Source organism: Molothrus ater, chromosome 16, assembly GCF_012460135.2.
Source record: "Molothrus ater isolate BHLD 08-10-18 breed brown headed cowbird chromosome 16, BPBGC_Mater_1.1, whole genome shotgun sequence".
NCBI lineage: Eukaryota > Metazoa > Chordata > Aves > Passeriformes > Icteridae > Molothrus > Molothrus ater.
In genome coordinates, this window is record NC_050493.2 from 13,610,117 (window position 1) to 13,630,898 (window position 20,782).

The 20,782-nt window shown below is 55.7% G+C and overlaps 1 protein-coding gene across 1 annotated transcript; it reads left to right on the forward strand.

Annotated features, from left to right (window-relative positions):
* The first annotated feature begins 3,032 nt into the window (after window positions 1-3,032).
* On the forward strand, window positions 3,033-20,499 carry PGAP6 (post-GPI attachment to proteins 6). The gene is made up of 13 exons (XM_036392800.1): window positions 3,033-3,129; window positions 7,172-7,349; window positions 8,790-8,997; window positions 9,076-9,209; window positions 9,548-9,813; window positions 11,055-11,380; window positions 12,045-12,138; window positions 12,714-12,837; window positions 13,474-13,610; window positions 15,449-15,627; window positions 16,453-16,599; window positions 16,989-17,105; window positions 17,947-20,499. The coding sequence occupies exons 1-13, from the start codon at window positions 3,033-3,035 to the stop codon at window positions 18,241-18,243; spliced, it is 2,304 nt and encodes a 767-aa protein (XP_036248693.1). The 3' UTR covers window positions 18,244-20,499.
* Window positions 20,500-20,782: the final 283 nt, after the last annotated feature.

Below are 20,782 nucleotides of genomic sequence, written 5' to 3' on the forward strand. Positions count from 1 at the left end.
TTCCATGATCAGAGGCCAGACCTGCACAGATGTGGGTGCACCAAGCTGTTACACAACAGGCAGGAGATGCTCTCTTTGTTATTTTGCAAGCCCAAGCCCTTCCTGATGTCACCACTGTATTTTTTTTTCTCTGCACATCAAGGCTACAATTTTGGCAAACCATCAGTGAGGACTCCAGCATCTTTTTCCTGAGCTGTAATAGCCAGTTTAAGTTCAGCCTCCTCTGTTTTAGATCACATTTCCCTATCCAGGTCACCCTCTTTATCTACACTGAAAGAATTGACCTTCTGTTTTTCCTTTTGTGAGTAACACTGAGAGCTGCACATAGCAAAGTTCCACAGAGTACATCAAATGTCCTTTCAGCAGCCTCCTGCAGTGATGGAGCATCATTTGACTTTTCTGTCCAAAGCTAAAACTGTGCAACTCTAACAGCAGAGTTTTGGTCCCTAATCCTGGGGTACAGTTCCTCGTTATTCTCTTCCTTCCCCTGTCACAGTGACTTCAAGTCAAGCTGCTGGGTGGACACAATTCAATGCAGATCTAGCTGAAAATAGTTAAAACAGAGTTTTCCAGTCAGTGACACTTTTTTTATCCCTTGCACTAGGATCAGAGATAGGGGAGCAGACTGTGCCAGCTCTGTGCTCTCCAGAGACCTTTGCACATGGCCAGGAGGATCCCAGCTATGGATTTATGGAAAGCAATACAGCAAAATGTGCATTGCAGCTGCTCATCCAGAAAGCTTTTAGACATCCCTCAATAGTTGAGCAGCTCAGTGCCTTTATTAATAGTAGAAATGTATTTATCAAAATTCATGGGTCAGCACTGTTAAAGCTCCATAAATCCAATTTGCACAGGCCACCATTATTTATTTTTCCAGGTTGTTGCCTCAAAGAGGGATACTTCCAGTGTCTAATCCAGACTTCTCCACAGGCTTGTTTGAAGCACTGTATGAAACACACTCTCCAGAACAGGGTCTTCCTCTTTTGTCTGACTTCCTGATGTGAAGGGCTGTGTTCAGGACTCATGGACCACAGAGCAGGAAGCAGAAGTGGTGAGCCCTGACCATCACAGGGACACCAACACCACTCTCAGAGTGTCACTGACTCAGACAGAAGCCCTGACCCCAGCACAGCCACGGTCCCTGAGGCTGCAGCACAGACAGGATCCCCTGTGTGATTTTCTGAATCCTCTGGGCTCTTGATGCCGCACAGGATGAGGCAGATGCCACTGCAGCTGTACCTTCTGCCTGGCTGCAGGTCTTTGTGATGCACTGACTGGGCAAGTGGAGGAAGCTTCAGCTTCTCCAGCTTCAGCCCCAGCTCCAGCTCTGCAGCCAAAGGAGACCCTCCCTGGCCCAAACTCACCCCTTCTGAGGCTGCAAGGCTGCTTAGCCAAAGGGAAAAGGAGCAGCCCAGACAGTCACTGAGCCAGTGACAACATTTGCACGTCCCCATGTGTTTGGAGCAGATGTCACTCTGGAGGTGGCATGTCCTACAGCATCCATCCACACAGTTACAGGGAACACTGGAATGCTTCTCTTGGGAACAAGCATCTCCAAGGGACCCAAGCTGTGAAAAAAATAGATATTGTAACACATTGTGGATCTGACTCTGCATTGTGTTAGATAAGCTTAATTTATGCTCAGGTCTTTCACTTTTTTTTTTCTCTTTTAAGAGGAAAATAACTAGAAATGGCATTTCAAGAAAGTAATTCATAAGTGCTGATTGGAGATGAGTTGATATCTTTAGAAGTGGAGTTGAAGGCTAAATTAATGTAGAATGGGGACAGAAGGGTTTATTTGTTTTTCTCTTAGAAGGAGAGCTCTGAAAATCCAAGGATAGTATCACACAGGGGCAAAGGGAAATGAACAAGCAGTGAACAAATTGAAGCTGGAAATTAGCAGAATAGTCTTTTCCCATCCCTTGAGCTTTATGTGCTCAGCTTATGGGCTGACTTCAGGGAAGTCTTCTCCTAAATCGGGTGAGGACATTGCCAGCTTTGAGCACACAGCCTGCTCTGACGGGGATTTTGGTGGTGTCAGAGCTCCTGGAAAATGGCAGGCACTTCCCCAGGGGATTTCCTTCCCATGCCCCAAGAATTTATTACAAAGAGTAAAGTCTTGTGATAGCAAGCAGCAAAGACTTTGAGCTCCAGAAGAAGAAACTCCACCTCCAGGGCGCTCGTGGCTGACTGGAAACAGCTCTGAAGTCCTCAGCTAAGGAGGACTTGACTGGTGAGGGAGTGGTGGGATTTTTGCCTGAGCAAGGACTTCGAGATTGTCCCCAAGCTGCATTATTTCCTGCTGGGAACACATCAGACGTATGCCAAGGAAAACACAGGTAAAAGAAAATCCTTGACTCTTTTGAAATCAGCTGGAAAATCAGAGAATGACTTGACCGTGCCTATGAAAGCCACATCTCCCGTGAGTCCTATGAACATGGCAGATCCGTGAGAAAGCAACGGGCTTTGCAGAAACGAGCATTGAATCACCCATCAGCTGAAGGGCTGAGCCTCCGCAGTGATTCCCGTCTGAGCGGGGGCATGGTGGGCTGCCCGGTCACGACCGAGCCATGCGCATGTTTGCGATTCCAGCTTCAACTGATCTCCAAGTACCCAGCTACCTCCTTCCCCGGCCTTCCCGGCGCTCAGAACCGCAGCCGGGAGCCGCACCGGCACCGTGCCCGGGATGCTCCGACCCGCCGGGCGCATCCCGGGGCTCGCAGGACGGGGCGGAGCGGGGCCGTGCGGGGCGGAGCGGGGCGGAGCGGGGCAGTGCGGGGCCGTGCGGGGTGGAGCGGGGCAGTGCGGGGCAGTGCGGGGCGGAGCGGGGCCGTGCGGGGCGGGGCCGTGCGGGGCGGTGCTCCCCGGCGGCAGCTGCGGCCCCGCGGGCAGCCCAGCCCCGCTCCGTCGCTCCCGGTGCGGCGGGGGGCGGGCCCGGGGCGGGCCCGGGGCGGGCCGGGCGGCGGAAGCGGCGGCGGCGGCGGCGCTGCGGGGCCGGGCGGCGGGGCCGGGGCAGCGGCGGGCGGGCGGCCATGGCCGGGGCAGCCGGGCCGCCCCTGCCGCGGCTGCTGCTGCTGCTGCTGCAGCTCCTGGCGCTGCCCGCCGGCCGCGCCGGCCGTGCCGGCCCCGGTGAGTCCCGGCGGGGCGGAGAGCGGCGATCCGCGGGGTCTCGGGGGGCAGAGGCGGCGGTGGGACAGCGGAGGGTGGTGTTGAGGGGAGCCCCGGGAGCTGCCCCGGGTGTCGCAGCTGCTGCCGGGGTGGATCTGCGGTGACTTTGGGGCGGTTCGTGCTTTCCCGAGGGAGCCGGGGGCTCTGGAGCATCCCCGGGGAGCAGCGCTTGTGCCGGCCCTGCGGAGCAGTGGCAGGTCAGGCCACTCGCAGAGGGCTCTGCTGTGTTCGCAGCGCTTGTTTTCCTTGGGTTTGCCTTGTTTTCAGGTTACTTTACTTCCAGTGCATGCGGACGGATGGATGGGAACGGGGCTTTTGGGAGAGCGGTGGGTCTGGGGTCCCGCGGGGATTGTGCAGCCCCTCCGGAGCTGCTCTGGGGTGGAGATGTTTGGGGAGGTGAGGTTGTTCACCTGCCCGCTCCGTCCCGGGGGTGGGCTCGTTGTGCCCGTGGTTGTCCTGTTGATGATGGATGGTGCTTATCGCTTCCTCACAGTCCGCAGAGCGTGAGGCTCCCGGGGAGCCGCGGGGACGTGGCCCCGTGCCCCAGGCCCACCCTGCTCTGGCATCCTGCTCGCTGGGTTCCCAGCCCTGGAGAGCTCCCTGCGCCTCAGGTGTGGTGCCGGCTTTGTCCCGGCGCCGTCCCGCCGGCTGTGGGAATGGCTCTGTAGGGAAAACCTCCGTAGGGATACGGCGGGGCACTGGCCGAGATCAGCTGCTCAGCCGGGGAGCGAGGGGATCCTTGCTCTGCAACATTTGCAGGTGGATTTTAAGAGCCGGGATAAAGGAACGGGATTGCTGTTACATTGTAAGTGGGAAAACATCCTGCATCACAGCCCAGCCTTTTCTCCAGTCGGGCTCATCAACTCTGTAGCTTTAGACGGTGTCTGCTTTGAAATGAGGGCTCCTTCCCTTTGATGGGGCGCCCTGTGAAACCCACAGCCAAGGCATTATGTCCTAAAACTACCATGAGATCATCTTTGGACAAACAAACCCAAGCTGTGGCAGGTGACTCTTTACTCTGAAATTGAAATAATGTGTCTCCTCCGTGCATCAGGGACTCTACTGTGTTCTGTTCCTTGTCTTAAAACACCTCTGGTTTTTGCACGATACCTTTGAAATCTGCTTATGCGAGGTCTGTATGGAAGAGGATGGAAAACAGCATCCACTGGATGGGTCTCTTGCTCAGCTTAAAGCTTGTTTCACATCATGGAACAGTCAAGTGGGACTTTCCAGGTGTTGCCACGCTGGCGTTGAGCAGACTGAATAGACGGGGATGGACACAAAGACAGCACAGCACATGCCAGACAACTCTCTCTTGATGCAAATGGGCTGCCAGAGCTCACATTGAGCTGCCAAAGCACACATTGGGCTGCAGTGACCTGTCTTTCAGGCTTTTCTGTGCTGATGTCCCGCTTATCTGTGGTATTTCCTTGTCACCCTGGGTGGAGGAAGTCACATACCAGGCTGTGGTGCAGCTCTGGATGCCCAGCACAGCCTGTGAGCAGGGGCTCAGCCCTTGTCACCACAAGCAGCTGTTTGGCAGTGGACTTTGTCCACAGCCCCAGCTGGTGCTCACCTGGTGACAGGCAGTGCGTGGGCAGGACAGGGCTGCCTGCTCTGACCTGGTAATGCTCTTGAGCTCGCTCCATATAATTGACCAGTCCTTAATAAAGAGCACTGCTGATTGCTGGGGTTTTTAATTTTGCACTTGGCCTGCCCTGTCCTCCCCCAAACCCACACAAAGGGATCTTTGGCTCGGTGAGGACGTGCAGGATGGGTGGTGGCCGTGGCTGACAGCTGGTGGGCTTGGGGCAGGTTGGAGGTTGTCTGATGGGACCTGTTGCATGCAGAAGGACCAGGGCTCTCCCAGCTCTAATGATGCTTTGTGTCCCTGCCTACCCTCCTCCTGTGCCCAAATGTCCCCTTGGGCTGCCAGAAATGAGAGTGCCAAGTGTGTATGGAGTGTGCTGGGGGTACAGACAGCACTGATGAAAGCCTGCTCCTTTCCATAGCCCAATGAGGGAAATGTCCCTGGGCTTGCAGGGATCACAGCCAGCTCTTGTCCACAGTACCCACGCACTGCGCTGGCGTTTCAGCCAGGGAGATTTGGTTTGAAAAGCCCCTTTTGTGGTCTCTGCTCCTTGCTGGCTGGAGAGCAGTGTGTCCCCGGCCTGGGGACTGCAGTGGGACAGCTCTGCCCAGGGGCTGTGCTCTCTTGGCTGCCCTGCTCAAGGCTCACTTCTCCCTATGGCCTTTCCTGGCTCTGTGCATGGAGGTGCTGCCAGCTCTGTCCCCCGGGGCAGCCCCTGCGGCAAGGTCAGAGCCACTGCTCTTCCTCCCGGAGCAGATCCTCCAGCTGCCTTGTGTGGCTGGTATTTCTCGCTTTCCTGTCTCCTCCTTTCCCTGCTGGGCTCGCAGGATGCCCGCAGGCTCTGCCTTGGTAAATTGCCAAGGAGTTAAAGCCTTGATTACCGTTCCTGTCTCCCGGCCCTGCCGTGGGTGCAGCGTCCTCCTTTGGGGCATGAATGAATCGTAGTTCCTGTTAGGATTAGGTTCCTCCCGGCAGGAACTACGTCCCAAGGATCTGCTGCTGCCTAAGGATTGTTTTCCTCTTTCTTTGCTGTCTTTCTTATACACAGTTGTGTATAACAGCTCTGTGTTTGTAGCACAACCCTGTGCAGCTTTGAGGGAAGGCCAAGTTAACTCACCCTCACTGCTATTCTATGATAGAAACGAGGAATCTGCCTCTGCAAGGTGCCACAGTTTCTCCCCACTCCAGGGATTCCAAAGTAGGAAAGGAGCATCAAGAAGATGCTCCATCATCTCCACAGACACATGAAGACATAACCTTCTGCCCTCTTGCTGAGTGTTACGAACCTTGGTTTTGGATGGCCTTGACTCCAATGTCTCTGTGCAGTTTATCCCTTTCTCAGCTGATGTGGTGCTTCTTTTCCAGCCCTGAGCTGCAGTCTGGCTGGTTTGGTAATTTATATTTTGCTGGGGGTGATCTGTAGATGTGTGGCTGGGCAGAGGGATGGAGGATCTAGTTCATCCTGATGGCACTTTGGCTGAGTAGCTGTTGTCCTCTTGCACACCCTTTCAGCCTACCCTGGGGCTGTTCTCACTGTCCCAGCAGCTTTTCTTCCAGCTAGGAAAATCACTAGGCTTTAGAAGGCATGTCTGAAAGAGTTACATTTGCAGCACATGAATTTGCATAGTGTTGTGTGTCACAGGAAGGCAGCACCTTGTGTCCTGAGCTGGGTTAATGGATAACCACAGAATGGTTTGGGTTGGAAGGGACCTTTACAGATCATCTCATGGGCAAGGACACCTTCCACCAGATCAGGTTGCTCTGAGCTCCATCCAGCCTGGCCTTGGACACTTCCAGGGATGGGGCAGCCTCAGCTTCTCAGGACAATCTGTGCCTCCTCACCATCACAGGGAAGAATTTCCTCCTAACATCCAATCTAAATCTCCCCTCCCTTCGTTTAAAATCATCCCCCATCCTTTCCTCTCTGCCCATATAAAACATCAGCCCATGTGCTCAGCAGTAGACAAGGGCACAGCTCTTGCCTCCTGGCACCATGAACTGCTGCTGGGGCAGAGGGCACCCCGTGCTGCCTGCACCCATCTGCTCTGTGCTGTGCCCAGGGCTCCTGCTGCCTACTCCATCACCTTTCCTTCTGCCATCAGCCTTTCCTCCTGACCTTCTCCTCCTGTTTGGTGTCTCTGGTGATCTCTTATCTTCAGGGCACGTTTCTCAGAGTGAAGTTTAGACATCTGTTAGTGCTCTCTGGTTCAGGGTGATGTAGGCATGTGGGTGGTTCTGGCTGGAGGTGCACGGATCACCACATACCTAATGGGACTGGAATGAGAAATCAGGGACACAGAGTGCACTGTTCCAAGAAACATTAAACCTCCTGTGAGCTTCTGTGGGTGGATTAAGCCCTGCAGCCTGCCCCCAGCAGCTCCCCCACCAACTGCTGTGCTCTCTCCCTCGCAGACTCCCTGTATGTGTCCGAGTACTTCTCTCAGAGTGCACAGAAGCTCTCCTTCTACAGCTGGTATGGCAACGCCAAGCTCTTCCACTTCCACGTGCCAGAGGACACCGTGCTGCTGCGCTGGCTCCTGCAGGCATCCCGGGGGAAGGGCCCTGAGTGCACCAGCATGGAGATCACTGTGTATGTATGTCCTATGTCCCTGTGCCAGGGCTTGTCCTGTGGGCTTCTTGTCCCCTCGTCCTGGTCACTCGTGGCTGGGGTTGGTTGTGGAGGCTGGGCAGCTCCTCATGTGGTTTCTTCATGCAGCAGCAGTGAGTCTGTGTTAAAACCTGTAGGAGTGTTTGGTGTTCATGTTACCAGCAGGTCTGGGTCTGTCAGGTGTGGTGTCCCAGAGAGCCCTTAGGAGTCTGGAGAGAGCTTCACAGTGAGGCAGGTGTGCTGCTCAGAGCTGTTCCTGGCCTGGCAGAACCTGCACAAGGTGCCAAACGATGTGGCAGGGCTACAAGGGACTTGAGCAGACCCAGAATGGCTGGAGATGGGCAAACTGCCCAGTGCAAAAGAACTGAGGAGATTTGGGGGCACTTTGTGAGGGGCGCGGCCGAGCGTGGAGCAAAGATAGGAGAGGAATGTGGTGTTGTGTGGATACAGGAGCATGAGGAGATTGCAAACTCAATGTCAGTGAAAGAAATGCTGCTTTTAAAACAGTGCTTGACTTGTTGAAGGATTTGAGGTCCAAAACTTGGCAGATTTTGAGCTTTATCTTTGGAGGACACCAAGCTTCCTCAGCAAGTTGTGCCCATGGAGTCACACGGGTGTCTGGCACCCATTCCACAGAGATCTGGGAGTGACTGAAGCTGCTTGGCTTGTGCCTCCTTGGTCTGTCCTGGGGAGACTGGCACTCTAAGTTGCTCCTGAGCAGCCTGGCACAGATGATCTGCCTGCTTTCTGCTTCCCAGAAAGGTTTCCAGCAGTCTGGGGACATGAGGGACAAGGCAGCAGCTAAACAATAATCCAAGAAATGATGGCTAACCCAGATAAGCTCCAAGGAGTAATAACATGTCACCTGTCATGTCTGCTTGCTGAACCTGTTGCAGTGCAGTCCAAAAGCAATCAAATTAAATGCCAAATTGACTGGGTAAATATCTCCTACGTTCCTCAGCTGTGTGTGTTTCTGCTACTTCAAATGCTGGGCTTATCTAGAAAGCAGAAGTGCTGCTGTACTGAAGTCTGTAATAGGGGCCTTCCTTGGAAAGTGTCTTTTTAGTCTGTCTGTTTGCCTTCCTTAAAAGAGGAAATGGGAAGATGCAGATCTTAGCTAGAAAATTAAAGTTCTTTGTAGATGACTTTCCCTGTATGGGGAATTTGCTGATGATTATAAAGCAGAATTCTGTAGGTGGGGCTTAGCCTTAGCAAGTGTTGGAAATTTGCTCCCAGGCTTGATGGAACCATGTAAATCTTAATAAGCTGCCAAGTAAAACCAATCTCTAAATAAATCCCAGATAAGCTAATAGCAGCCAATCCTCCCCAGATGAAAATGATGACTCCACTTGAAAATGTGGGGTTTTCCAGCCTGCTCCCTTTCCAGTCCCAGGCCAGTTTGTATCCCCGTTTATCTTGCAGGCACTTTCGGCACGGAGCCCCTCCCGTCATTAACCCATTGGGCACCCGCTTTCCTGCCAACGCCACCGTCCGTCCCTCCTACAACATCAGCATCACCCTGAGCAGTGCTGTGCAAAACACCACCTTTGTCAACGTCACCACCCCTGCTGCTGGGGACTGGTTCATCGCTGCCCACCTGCCCCAGGCTGCGGGCAGGATCGAGGTCAAGGTGAGGGTCCTGCCCAGTGCCCTGCCCCTCGTGTCTCATCACAACCACAGCTGACCCCTGTGCTCTCCCCTCCTGCAGGGTTTCTCCACTCCATGCCCCTATATGTTCCAGGCAGATATGTTTGTGCTCAGACTCACTGATATGCCTGTCCTGGAGCCTGGTGTGCCCATGCCTCACACCGTTGTCTCGCCTGCTAAGCCACTGCATGTCAAGTGAGTGGGAGCAGCGGGTGGGCAACTGAGGGCATGGCAGGGTGGGACTTCCCACACAAGCTGCTCAAGGGAAGGCAGTGTTGTTCCCACGTGGGGCTGGAGCTGGGGGGTCTGTGAGCCTGTTGCTGAGCTCCCTGCAGCAGTGGTAGGGTCCGCACGGGGAGCACACGAGCACCCTTCTCCAGCTCTTCCCAGGAGTTTTAGTACTTCCAGATGTTTGCCTTGGGAAGGATTTTCACAGCACCAACCAGGGCAGTCTAGCTCTTGTCACAAAGCCCTGGGGACCTGGCTTGTGTTGAGAGTACAAGCCCTGCAAACTGCTGCTCCCTCCCCTGCAGGGTCTTCGTTCCCAAGCACGCGGCGGCGATGCGGTTCCAGCTGAGCAGCTGCGTCACCAGCGAGCAGAGAGCCTGCACTGTGAGGGTGCTGCTGGGCTCCATCACCCTGCCCCAGTCCTTCCAGAGGAGCCTCACCTGCACAGGGAGCACCAACTGCAGCCTGGCCCTGGAGTCACCGCCCTGGGAGAAGTGGCTGCAGATCATGGTGGAGAGTCTCGGCACTGCCAACGCCAGCGTGTCGGTGGAGATGCTGGCTTCTTTCACAGGTGGGATTCCATGTTCTTTAGCCGTAAGAGAAGGACCAGAGGGAGCTCTGTGTGTGCTGTATCCCCCTTGGGTCTTTGGGTGCCTGGCTGTGGTGGCCATGCTCCCCATCATGCTGGTTGCCTCCTCTTGGATGCCATAGTTTTTGCTTTGGGGACAAAATTGAAAACTCTGGTGTTCATCCCAGAGAGGCTTTTTCTAGAGCTGCCTGTTTGGAAACACGTGAAAAGTTCAGTTATTGTCCTAAAGGTTGTTTGGGAAGCAGTGGCTGGCTTAAAATTTGGTGGGGAAAATATTTTTCTGTGGTACACCAGACTAAGGCTGTATTGACTACGAATTGGCCAAGAGCAGGCTACAGGCAGGAAACCACAGAGGTTTAATTGGGGAAATGTCTGGAGTTGTTGTAAGGGGGTGTCACCATTTCCAGTGACACCATGTGGCTCAGGTGGTCACAAGGTCCCTGTGGCTGTGGTAGGCACGTTTGCACCTATTACATGACCATAATCCCTGTTTGACTGCTGGAAGCTCACCACTTAGGTACATTTTTGAAGTTTTCTTCTGCTGGGGCTTCTGCCACCTTCTCTTCAAAGCAGAGCCTCATCCTGTGTGCTGGAAGACCTGGCATTGGCAGCAGAGGTGTTATCAGAGGGTAGTACTGGAGTCTGGGGGAGCAATGGACAGTCTCCAGCAGCGGGACTCCAGGACTCCGAGTGTCCCATGCAGCTCCATCTACCAGGGTGCCCATTTCCACTGGGTTGGCTTCTCCCTCCTGCTCAGCTTTGTTTGCCCACATGTGGGGAGCTGGGAGAGACTTTTGTGCAGCCTGTGGGACAGCTGAGTGCTGAGCTCTGCTGGTGCTGAGTGAGCACTCCCTGGGCACCTTGATGGTGCTGTGCTATCCCTTCTTCTGTTCCCTCTCCCCTGCTCCAGGGTGCTTCCACCCACTCTACCACTGCCTGGCTCCCAGCAGTGTCCCAGCTTGTGGGTGCTCCTCCTGCAAAGATGGCACTTCAGGGACAGTTCATGCAGGGCATGGACCTCCTGAAACCCCCCAGTTCATACAGAGCATGAACCACCTGAAACCCCCCAGTTTGTGCAGGGCATGAATAACCTGAAACCCCTCAGTTTGTGCAGAATATGAACCACCTGAAACCCCCTCGGGTTTGTGCTGCTCCTTGGAGCTGGATCTGCTGGGTGAGATGCTAGACCTGGCTGTGCTGATTCCTCTCCTTTTTCACTCTAGTTTGCAGACCAGGAAGCACCAGCTCCTTCCTTAACTTCATCAGCCTAAACCAGAGCCAGTCTGCTCCCCACAGACCAGGAGCAGCAGGCAGCTCTGCTCTGGCTGCAGCAGAGGCTCCGCAGAACACGTCTGGGCAGCGCAGCAGCTCCTGCCTGCAGAGCCAGCCCGTGGTCAGGGAGGACCTGGACGTGGTGTCCGTGCGCTACCGGCTCCTGAACGGCCCCAGCGTGCCCGTGAGCTCCCTGTCCCCCACCCTGCTCCTGCTCAACCTCAACACGGGCATGGACAGCGGGGGATCCCTCGTGGTCAGTCTGCTGCTCAACAAGGTGAGCAGGGTGACAAACGGGACTGTGTCCCCTTGGCAGGGCTCCAGGGGTTGTAGGCACCAGTGGGACTGTTTCTCTTTTTGTTGTTACAAAGTACTCTGAGCCTTTTTTAGCTGCTTGCAGCGTGTCCCACCTGCCAGCTCCAATTCCAATGGCACAGCCTGCAGCGTGTGGTGGCAGTGACGCAGAGGAGACAAAACGGAAAGCAGCTGCAGTGCCATCCTCTCCATGGGAGCCTGGCACCCTGCCACCAGGAGAGGAGGCTGGGCAGGGGAACCCAGGGATGTTCCTGTCCAAGTCATTGATTCCCAGCCTCCTTCAGTGACACCCCACCACCACCAAAATCAGCCCCCTGAAATTCCATTAAATTTCTTGAGGGCTGGCCCAGGGCTCAGCCCTAATGTTCTGCAGACTCTGACTCGTGTCTCCCCTGTGCTGGTGCTGAAATGATGAGTGGGTGTCCCAGCTTTGGGGCAGAGTCCCCCACGAGGGTCTCTTGCCTCTCATCCATGACACAACACAGTGGCAGCACGAACAGAAACCTTCTGAATTGATGGGTGACTTGACCTGAAGGATTTATTGTCCCTGGGCACTGTGGGGAAGGGATGGTGCAGGGGGATGGCACTGGGGCACTCTAACATGGGGCACTGCTCTGTTTGCACAGACATCTGTGAGCCTGGCCAATGCCACCGTGGCAGCCTGTGTGAGTGCTGCTTCTCCAGTGCTGTCCCTCAACGCCACACAGAACTGCAGCACAGGTAGGAGAGATGCTGGCACTGCCACCAGCTCAGCTGTGTCATCCCAGGCTCTGCTTTTGGACTTGGCAAGCTGTTAACTGACTCAGGACTTCATGGTGTGTCCCAAAGAATCCAGTTTTTGCACAAACTCTCATGAGGTCTTTGTCTGGCACATTCCCAGGATGCTGGGGTGCAGGTGGTGTCCTGGCACCACGAGATAGCCTCCACCAAAGGAAGGTCTGGTTACCAGCTGGGGCTCTTCCAGCCTTGTTGGCAGGAGGTTTGGGGATGGTGAAGGTACTGCTGGTGTGCAAAGCAGTTAAGCTGTGCATGGAGGACCAGCCAAGACAACAGGCTGTTCCAGGTGCCCTGTGCTGCCCAGATATGTACCAGGAACTGAGATGAAAGAAAAAGTTGAGATCTCAAGAAAAAGGATCTTGAGATCAGGGGTGCTCTCCAGGCCGCTGGTGCCTCCTGAGCATGGGAGCAAGGAGCCACAAGAGCCAGCTGATTCCTGTGGGGTCAGTCTCAGCCTGGGATTGCTGTGGGCCCTTCTCCTCAAGCCCTGGCACATCACAGCACTCTCCTTTTTTCAGCTTTCTCCCAGGGCTACCCTCTGAGTGTGAGCACGTCCTCTGCAGAAGCCATGCTGATTGTCCTGTACCCACAGACCGATGACTGGTTCCTGTCCCTGCAGCTCCTCTGCCCCAGGGGACAGGGGTGAGTCTGGATGTCACCTCACTACCTCCCACTGCCCTTGTGTGAGCAAACCTGACCCCTGTCCTCCTGTGTGGGCTGTGGGCTCCTCTCAGCTGGTGGCATTGCACTGTGGCTGCAGAGGGACAGGGAGGTGGGTGGCCCTGCTCCCTTGTGAGCACCCTGCAGCTTGTCTGATGCTGAGCTGGCACAGCTCACATTGACTGCAGATGGCAGAGCCTGCCTAGGGGAGCTTCCCCTTCCCCAGGTGCATTCAGAGGTGATAAATTGGGAAATAATTGCTGCTGTTACGCTCCTGGGAGGTCTCTAAGGTGCAGAATTCCTGCAGTTTGCCTTCCTGCTGATTTTCTGTGTAAGGAGCTAAGTGCACGATGCAAAACAGCACTGGTGACACTGTCCTCAGGACCAGCCATGGGCACTGGGGTCTGCCAGGGCGTCTGGGGACAGCTGCCACCCACCTGCACATCAGTTTGGCAGCCCAGGGGGCGAGGGGGCAGGCTCTGCTCCTGGCTCTAGGGAGGGATGGAGCAGATCCCGAAATACCAGGGAGTTGCAGGCAGGAGCACGGCCTGGCCATGGGGAGCAGGGAGGGGGCTGTCCCAAGGGCTGTGGCAGCAAGGGGACGTGCTGTCCTTGCAGGGGATGTGCCAGTGCTGAAGGCAGAGTGTCGGTGTTCGCCTACCTCACCCCCTGCTTCAACGACTGCGGCCCCTACGGGCAGTGCAGCCTCCTGCGCAGGCACGGCTTCCTCTACGCCGGCTGCAGCTGCAAGGCTGGTGAGTGCCCCCTCCTGGGAAGCTTTGCCATCCTCCCGAGGGAACAGCACAGTTCAGGGGCGCGGGGTTGGACTGGGGGAGCCTGGGGTTTGCTGTGGGTGGCAGTGTCACAGTGCCCGGGGAAGGAGAGTTCTGGGAAGCGCCCAGGGGTGATGGGGAATTGGGATGAGGACAGCTTGGAGCCCCCCAGGGCTTGGAGCAGTGCTGGTGAGCATCTCCAGAGAGATCAGGGTGCCTGAAATGCCTGTGTCAGAGCCTGTGCCTGTCAGGGTTTGCTGTGTGGGCTCCTGGTACGAGGTGTGATCAGGCTGGGCTGCAGTCCCTGTGTCTCCTGCCAAGAGCCTGAGACTCAGAGGTGCCCCTGGAGGAGGAATATCTGTGTCAGCTCCTAATTATCTTAATGGCCTGGGAAGTCTGTGGTGGAGGGAAGAAGAGCTCTGCTGTGCTTGGGTGGGTCTGTGCACCTGTTCTCAGCACAAGGACAAGGCAAAATGTGGTTCCCTGCTGCTCTGGGCCTGAGCCAGGACCTCCCTGCTGCAGTGCTGCTAATGGGTGAGGAGGGAGATGGAGAGCAGCATCCCAATTTCCCCGAGGGCTGCCAGGTTCTGGGAAGCACAGAGCACCTTAAGGGAACTGGAGAATCAGGCTGAGGACAGCTTTCTGCTGAATCACCCCGAGCAAAGTGCCCCATCTGCATATTGGTGACCCAGAAATAAACCAGAGAGAGTAGGTTCCCTGGGCTCTGCCTGGCAGGGAGCCAGCACCCGGGGCAGAGCTGCTGCTGAGGGTTCCAGTCCCTCTGGAATGGGATGGATGCCACTGTTAACTCTGCCTCTTGACCATGGAGTGCCTGCACATACCCCAGCTGCCCTGTGGCTGACCTCCTTTTTTCAAAAGGAGGGCATGGGCACCTTAATCTTTAATTAAAATAATTTAAATAATTTTTAAAAAGAAGAGGCAGATTTGTGTTCATAGAGACTGCCTCAGTTCAGTCTTTGATATCCAGTCAGGGAGTGAGAGTTTTGGTTTGTGTCAGGCACTGTCCTTTAGGAAATTAGGGCTCTTTGCAGCCCTGGATGTCACCATGGGCTGAGGCAGTGGGTTTGTTCAGCCAGTGGAAGAGGAGCTGCAGTGCCACCAGTCACACTTTGTGCTGCCCAGAGGTTACAGGGACCCTGGAGCCAGCTATGCAGGGTGAGCACAGGGAAAGGGCAAGAGGCCACAGACATTGGCTGCAGCAGGAAATTGTCACCTAAATTGAAGAAGACACATTTTCTCCCCCTTCAGAGCTGTTTGCTTTTGCACAGGTTCCAGGTCTCCATCCTTGGAGATCTTCAAAAGTCAGCTGGGGAATGTCCAGAGCAGCCTGACCTGGTTTGGGGTCTGCCCTGCTATGACAGCTTGTAGGAGAGGAGCCCAGTGGCTTCTTCAGTGCTGGGGATCATTCTCCATCTGATTCCTGGGATCTTGCACCCAGCTTACACCATCACGTGAAGCATCTGAACCTTGAGTGCTTGGTGTTCCACCAGCAAGTAGTACATGTGTTGAGTTACTGCAGGGATGGAAAGTACCAGTGTGGATGTAGGATGGCCTCTGCTACATGGGAACAACCTGGGGAATGTCCTCAGGGCAGCCACGGGGCTCTGCTGGGCTTCCCCAGCTTCCCACAGCAGAGTAATGAGACACCCTGAGAGCAGGAGCGTGAGAGGCTGATGCAGAAGAGGCTCAGGGACAGTCTGGTGTGGGATTGCTCCTTCTCAGGCACCCCAGCTCCTGCTGGTTGCTGTGGGAAGACAAGGCAGGGCCTTGGAGATCCACAGAAGCCTCTCTGTCGGCAGGTTGGGGCGGCTGGAGCTGCACAGATGACAGCAAGGCCCAGACCGTGGGCACACAGAACCTGGCCACGCTCCTGCTCACCCTGAGCAACCTCATGTTCCTGCCCGCCATTGCAGTCGCTGTCTATCGCTTCTACCTGGTGGAGGCCTCTGTCTACACCTACACCATGTTCTTCTCCACGGTAGGGGCTGCCCTGTGTCCCCTCACCTCCCCCTGAGCTCTGGCAAGGCTGTGCCAGAATCAAGTCCTTGGTGGAGCAGCCCATCGTGGAGCTCCACAAGGAGCTCCTGGGATCATTGGACAAGCACCTCCATGGGCACATTGTAGTATCCAAGAATGTTAAATGTTAATGTTAAAGTCCATTCCAACCCTTAACATTTTTGTAGTATCCAAGAATGTTAAAGGGTTGGAATGGACCTTAAAAATCACCTGGTTCCATGGACAGGGATATCCCCACTAGACCTGGTGGCTCAAGGCCTTATCCAAGCTGGCTTTGAATACTTCCAGGGCTAGGGCATCAACAACCTCCCTGGGGAACCTGTTTCAGTGTCTCACCATGCTCACAGTAAAAATTTTCTCCCTAATATCTAACCTAAATGTCCCCTCTTTCAATTTGTACCCATTAGTCCTTGTCCCATCACTCCAGTTCCTGAGAAGAATCCCTCTCCAGCTTCCCTGTAGCTCCCTTCAGATGCAATGAGTTCTCCATGCAACCTTCTCATCTCCAGGCTGAGCAGCCCCAACTTTTTCACAGAGCAGGTGCTTCAGTCCCCTTGTCAGCTGTCCCTCCTCTGGCCCTGCCCCAGCTCTGTGTCCTGCCCTTTCAGAGCTGCAGCCTGCCTGCTCTCACCTGCTTTCCACAATGCTGGTTTGGTGCAGCTTCCTGGAGCCACTGCAGGAGGGATCCAGCCTGTGGGCTGAGCCCTCTCCTGCCTCCCCTTCCCAAAGAGCCCTGTGGTGCTGCTGGCTCTGTGCTGACCTTTGCTTTTGTCCCCTTCTGGCGCAGTTCTACCACGCGTGTGACCAGCCGGGCGTGGCTGTGCTGTGCATCATGGACTATGACACCCTGCAGTACTGCGACTTCCTGGGCTCCGTGGTGTCCATCTGGGTCACCATCCTCTGCATGGCCCGCCTCAAGAAGATCCTGAAATACGTGAGTGTCAGGTGTCCCCACACAGCCCTGCCAGACCCCAGCCAGCCAAGCTGAGTGACCACACCGAGCCCTCTCACCTCTGTATTTAATGACACAGCTGGGTGACACAGCCTGTTTGTCACCCAGTGCCACCCTGGCTTGTTTTGTCCCAGCACTTTGGCTTGTGAGCCTGCGTGCTCGTAGGGGCTGGGCCTGAAAATTTCCCCTGAGATTTGGGGTAAAGGTTTGTGGCTTCTGTGGTTTCTCCTTCTTGAAGGTGTTTTTCCTGACTCTTGTGTGGATGCAGAGCTGGGAAGCCAGGAGAAGAGGTTCTCCCTGCCTCTGGCATGTCTGGCTGTGCTCTCTCAACAGATGAGCTCCTGCCAGTGGTGGTGGTGTCTCTTTTCCAGGTCCTTTTCGTCTTGGGGACCCTGTTAATTGCCATGTCCCTGCAGCTGGACCGCAGAGGGGTGTGGAACATGATGGGTCCCTGCCTCTTCGCCCTCCTCATCATGGTTACAGCCTGGGTAAGTGAGGGCAGCCAGGCAGGACCTGCTGCCCTTTGCTCCCCATGAGGAATGGTGGTGGTGGAGCAGACCCAAGGCTCCAGCCCATCCAGGCATGGCTTGAAACCCTGAAACACCCAGGTGGAGGGAGCAGGGCAAGGGATTCACCTTCCAGCCCTGCAGTAGCTGAGAAACCCCTGGTTCTGGGTCTCACACCTGGAGCTGCAGTGCTGTCCCAAAACACAGGCTGCGGCTTGGCCCTGGCCAGGAGCTGTAGCATCTGTGCCAGGCTCTGGTACCACCAGCTCCTGGGGGGATTTTGCAGAGCAGAGGTGGGCCCAAGCAGCAGGGGGGCCAAATTCCTCAGGGACAGCAAGCACCCTGGTGTAGCAGTTCGTTTAAGGGGGTCCCTGGGGGGCCCCCTAAGCTGTATGTTCACTGGTAGCAGCAGGCGGGCGAGGAGACTCCATACGGTTCTGAGGGTGTTAATTAGATGAGGTTTATTGGGGGTCCCACCCCAGGAGCAGCATGGTTCCTGAGGGAGAAAGGGGGAAGGAGGGGGAGAGAGGGAGATCCTAGGGGGAAAAGGGCCAAGACAGCCTCTGTGGTCTCCCCCCACAGCTTAACAGGGAGATTCAAAGTAGGTGCAGAATAAGACTTGGGCCAATGGGGTTACAGATCCATGATATTTCAAGGCTTGGAATAAACTACGTTTTCAAGGGGTGAGACAGAGCATATCATTTAAGTCAAATGTAACACCACACTCTGGGGGGCTGGCAGATGCTCTGGGGTCTGTTTCCCCCCTGCCCCAGCCTCTGCTGGGCTGCTGAACCCCCAGAGTGTGCTCTGACCCCCCCTCCAGGTTCACCACGGAGCAAAGCGCAGGCACTGCTACCCCTCCTCGTGGAAGCGCTGGGTTTTCTACCTCCTCCCAGGGATCACCTTGGCTTTCATTGCCATCTCAGTGTACGCCTTCATGGAAACCAATGAGAACTACTACTACACCCACAGCATCTGGCACGTGCTGGTGGCCTGCAGCGTGGCTTTCCTGCTCCCTCCTCGGGACAAGCATAAGAAGCCCTGGGCCTGGCCCCAGAAGCTCACGTGTCGCTATCAGATCTGCCAGAACGACCATGAGGAGCTCTATGCTGTGACCTGACCTGGCCTGGCCTGGCCTGGCTGCAGGGATGGGGAGGCTGCTCCTGCCCGTGGCTGCCCCTGGCACGTCGGCACTCCTCTCGTGGGCTCATCCCCTGGGCAGGAGGGTGCAGCCTGGACTGGGTTTAAAGGTGAAGATGGTCTGGGCTGGTCTTGTGGAGGCAAGTTTGAGGCCACCTCTGCTTTTCTGCTGGGGTGGGGCAGGCTCTCCGTGGTTCCAGATCAAGGAATAGCTTGTCCCCCAGCTCCCCATAGCCCTGGGGGAGATTGCCAACCCTTCTTCCCCTGCTGCTGCATCCATGAGGCTTGGGCTTAGCCCACACTGAGCTGGAGCCAAGGCTTTGGCTGCTGGGCTCTTCTCTGCACCCCGTCCTGGCAGAGGATGTGGGGCACCCCTGCCATCCTGCAGCCAGCACTTGAACTCAAGAGAAGAACAGAAGTTTCTTCTGCTCTGGGGAGCAAATGCTGCCGAGTTCCCTTGGTGCTGATGGGGAGGGAGGGAGCTGATCCCAACACGTGCTTGGCCCTTGGCTGCCATCTCCCTGGGGGTCTGCAGCCTCTCTCCCTCTGAAACAGGTGCTGCTGCTCTTACCTGGTCCTGATTCTGTGGGGGAAGAATGAGGCTGGGACTTGGGCCGTGGATTCAGGATCAGACCTGGCAGGAATGTGAAAAACCGCACGTGGGGACATGCAGGAGGCAGCAGCAGCAGCATGTGACACCCACAGCAGTGCAGGGTTTAGTCTGAGTTTAACTTCAGCGCTGGGAGGAGCCAGGCTGATGGTGTTCAGGGATTCACTGTGTTCCTCCTTTTGGGGGGTTTGGCAGGGCAGGGCTCTCTCTGGGGCAGCACAGGTGGTTGGGGTGGTGCCTGAGCTGCTCCTCCAGCCTGCTGTGCCCCAGAGCCTGGATGTGCTGCAGGCTCTGAGGCCTCAGCAGCCCCAGCCCAGCCAGGAGCATCACCAGGGGCTCCCCGGGTGGCCACGGTCTCCTTTGCAGCGTGTCTCACCTTAGCCTTACTCCAGGGCACGCAGAAAGCAAGGGCAGAACTTGGCAACCAGGGAAGTTGTCTTTGCCCATCCTTCTTGTACAGATAAGGGCTCAACTCCATCCTTCCAGCTGTGTCAGCCTGGTGTGTGCTGCTGGGAGCCCCTCCTCAGGTGGCTTTGGGGAGGAAAGAGCTGTTAATGAAGGATTTGCCTCCTCGGGGTTCTTTCTCTGCTTTGAAGAGCACCCAGCTCAGCTGTGCACTTTATCCCTCTGCCTCCCCTTCCTCTGCGAAGTCCCCCTTTTTAAGCAGGCTCAGGACAAGTGAGGGACACTTGTCCACACCCAGCAGTGTCATCCCCCTGCCACCCGTGTCCCCTGCCTTTCCTTGTGCTGCTCCCACCAGGGCAGCACGGTGGGAAGGGGGACACGGGGCCCTCAGGGCTTCCTCCAACTTTTACCACTTTTAGGCACTTTTTTTGTCCCCTGTCTTGGTTTGCACAGTGGTGCTGAGGCCCCAGCACTGTGGCAGGGGATCACTGCTCCTTCACAGCCGTGCCGTCCATGCCGGGCCACCAGTGGGACCTGGGGGCCACCAGTGGGACCTGTGTGCCACCAGACTGGTCTGGGTACTGCCAGCGTGACCCAGATGCTGCCAGTGGGACCCGGGCACCACCAGTGTGACCTGACTGCTGCCAGTGTGACTTGGGTGCCACTGCTGTCACCTGGGTACTGCCAAGGTGACCTGAGTGCTTCCAGTGTGACCCAGGTGCTGCCAGTATGGCCCAGGTGCCACCAGTGTGACCTGACTGCTGCCAGTGTGACCTGGGTGCTGCTAGTATGACCCAGATGCCCCCAGTGTGACCTGGGTGCCACCAGTGTGACGTGATGCCACTGACATGGCCAGGTATTGCTGGTTATCATAGAAAGCAATAATTCCTCATCGGGCCTTTCCCTTCAGGGATTTCTGTGCTGGAAGCAGGAGAAGCTTTGGGGCAAGAAATCCCGCTGACATGATTGTTTATTTTATTTTTATTTTATGTATCATTCATTTTTGCTTTGCCCCCTCCCTGCTGACCCCGGCCTTGGTGTCTGCAGGAGGGAGGGTTAATTATTTTGGGTAAAATCTGAGCAAATTCCTGCGTCTGGGGAGAAAAAAAAAGAAAAAAATGTTATTTTTTTCTTTGCTGTTAATACCTGTGATTATTTTATACAGTAAATTTTAAAGCTTACGGTTTTATAATTTAATAAAGGTGATGGTATTTGCGGGCAGACGCCTGGTGGCTGCAGTCACACAACCACAGGGCTGGAAGAAGAAGAAGGGGTGGAAGGAGAAGAAGAAGAAGGGGTGGAAGAAGAGAAGAAGAATCTCCTGCACCCCCTTGCCCAGGCAGGGTCACCTGGAGCCCCAGGGCCGTGCCCAGGCAGGCTTTGGGATGGCCCAAACACGGAGAGCCCAGGGCTGCCCTGCGCGGCTGCTCCGGGGCTCTGCTCCCTCCATGGGTTCTTCCTCACAGGATAAGGGGATATTCTGAGCGGGAAGGGACCCTCAGGA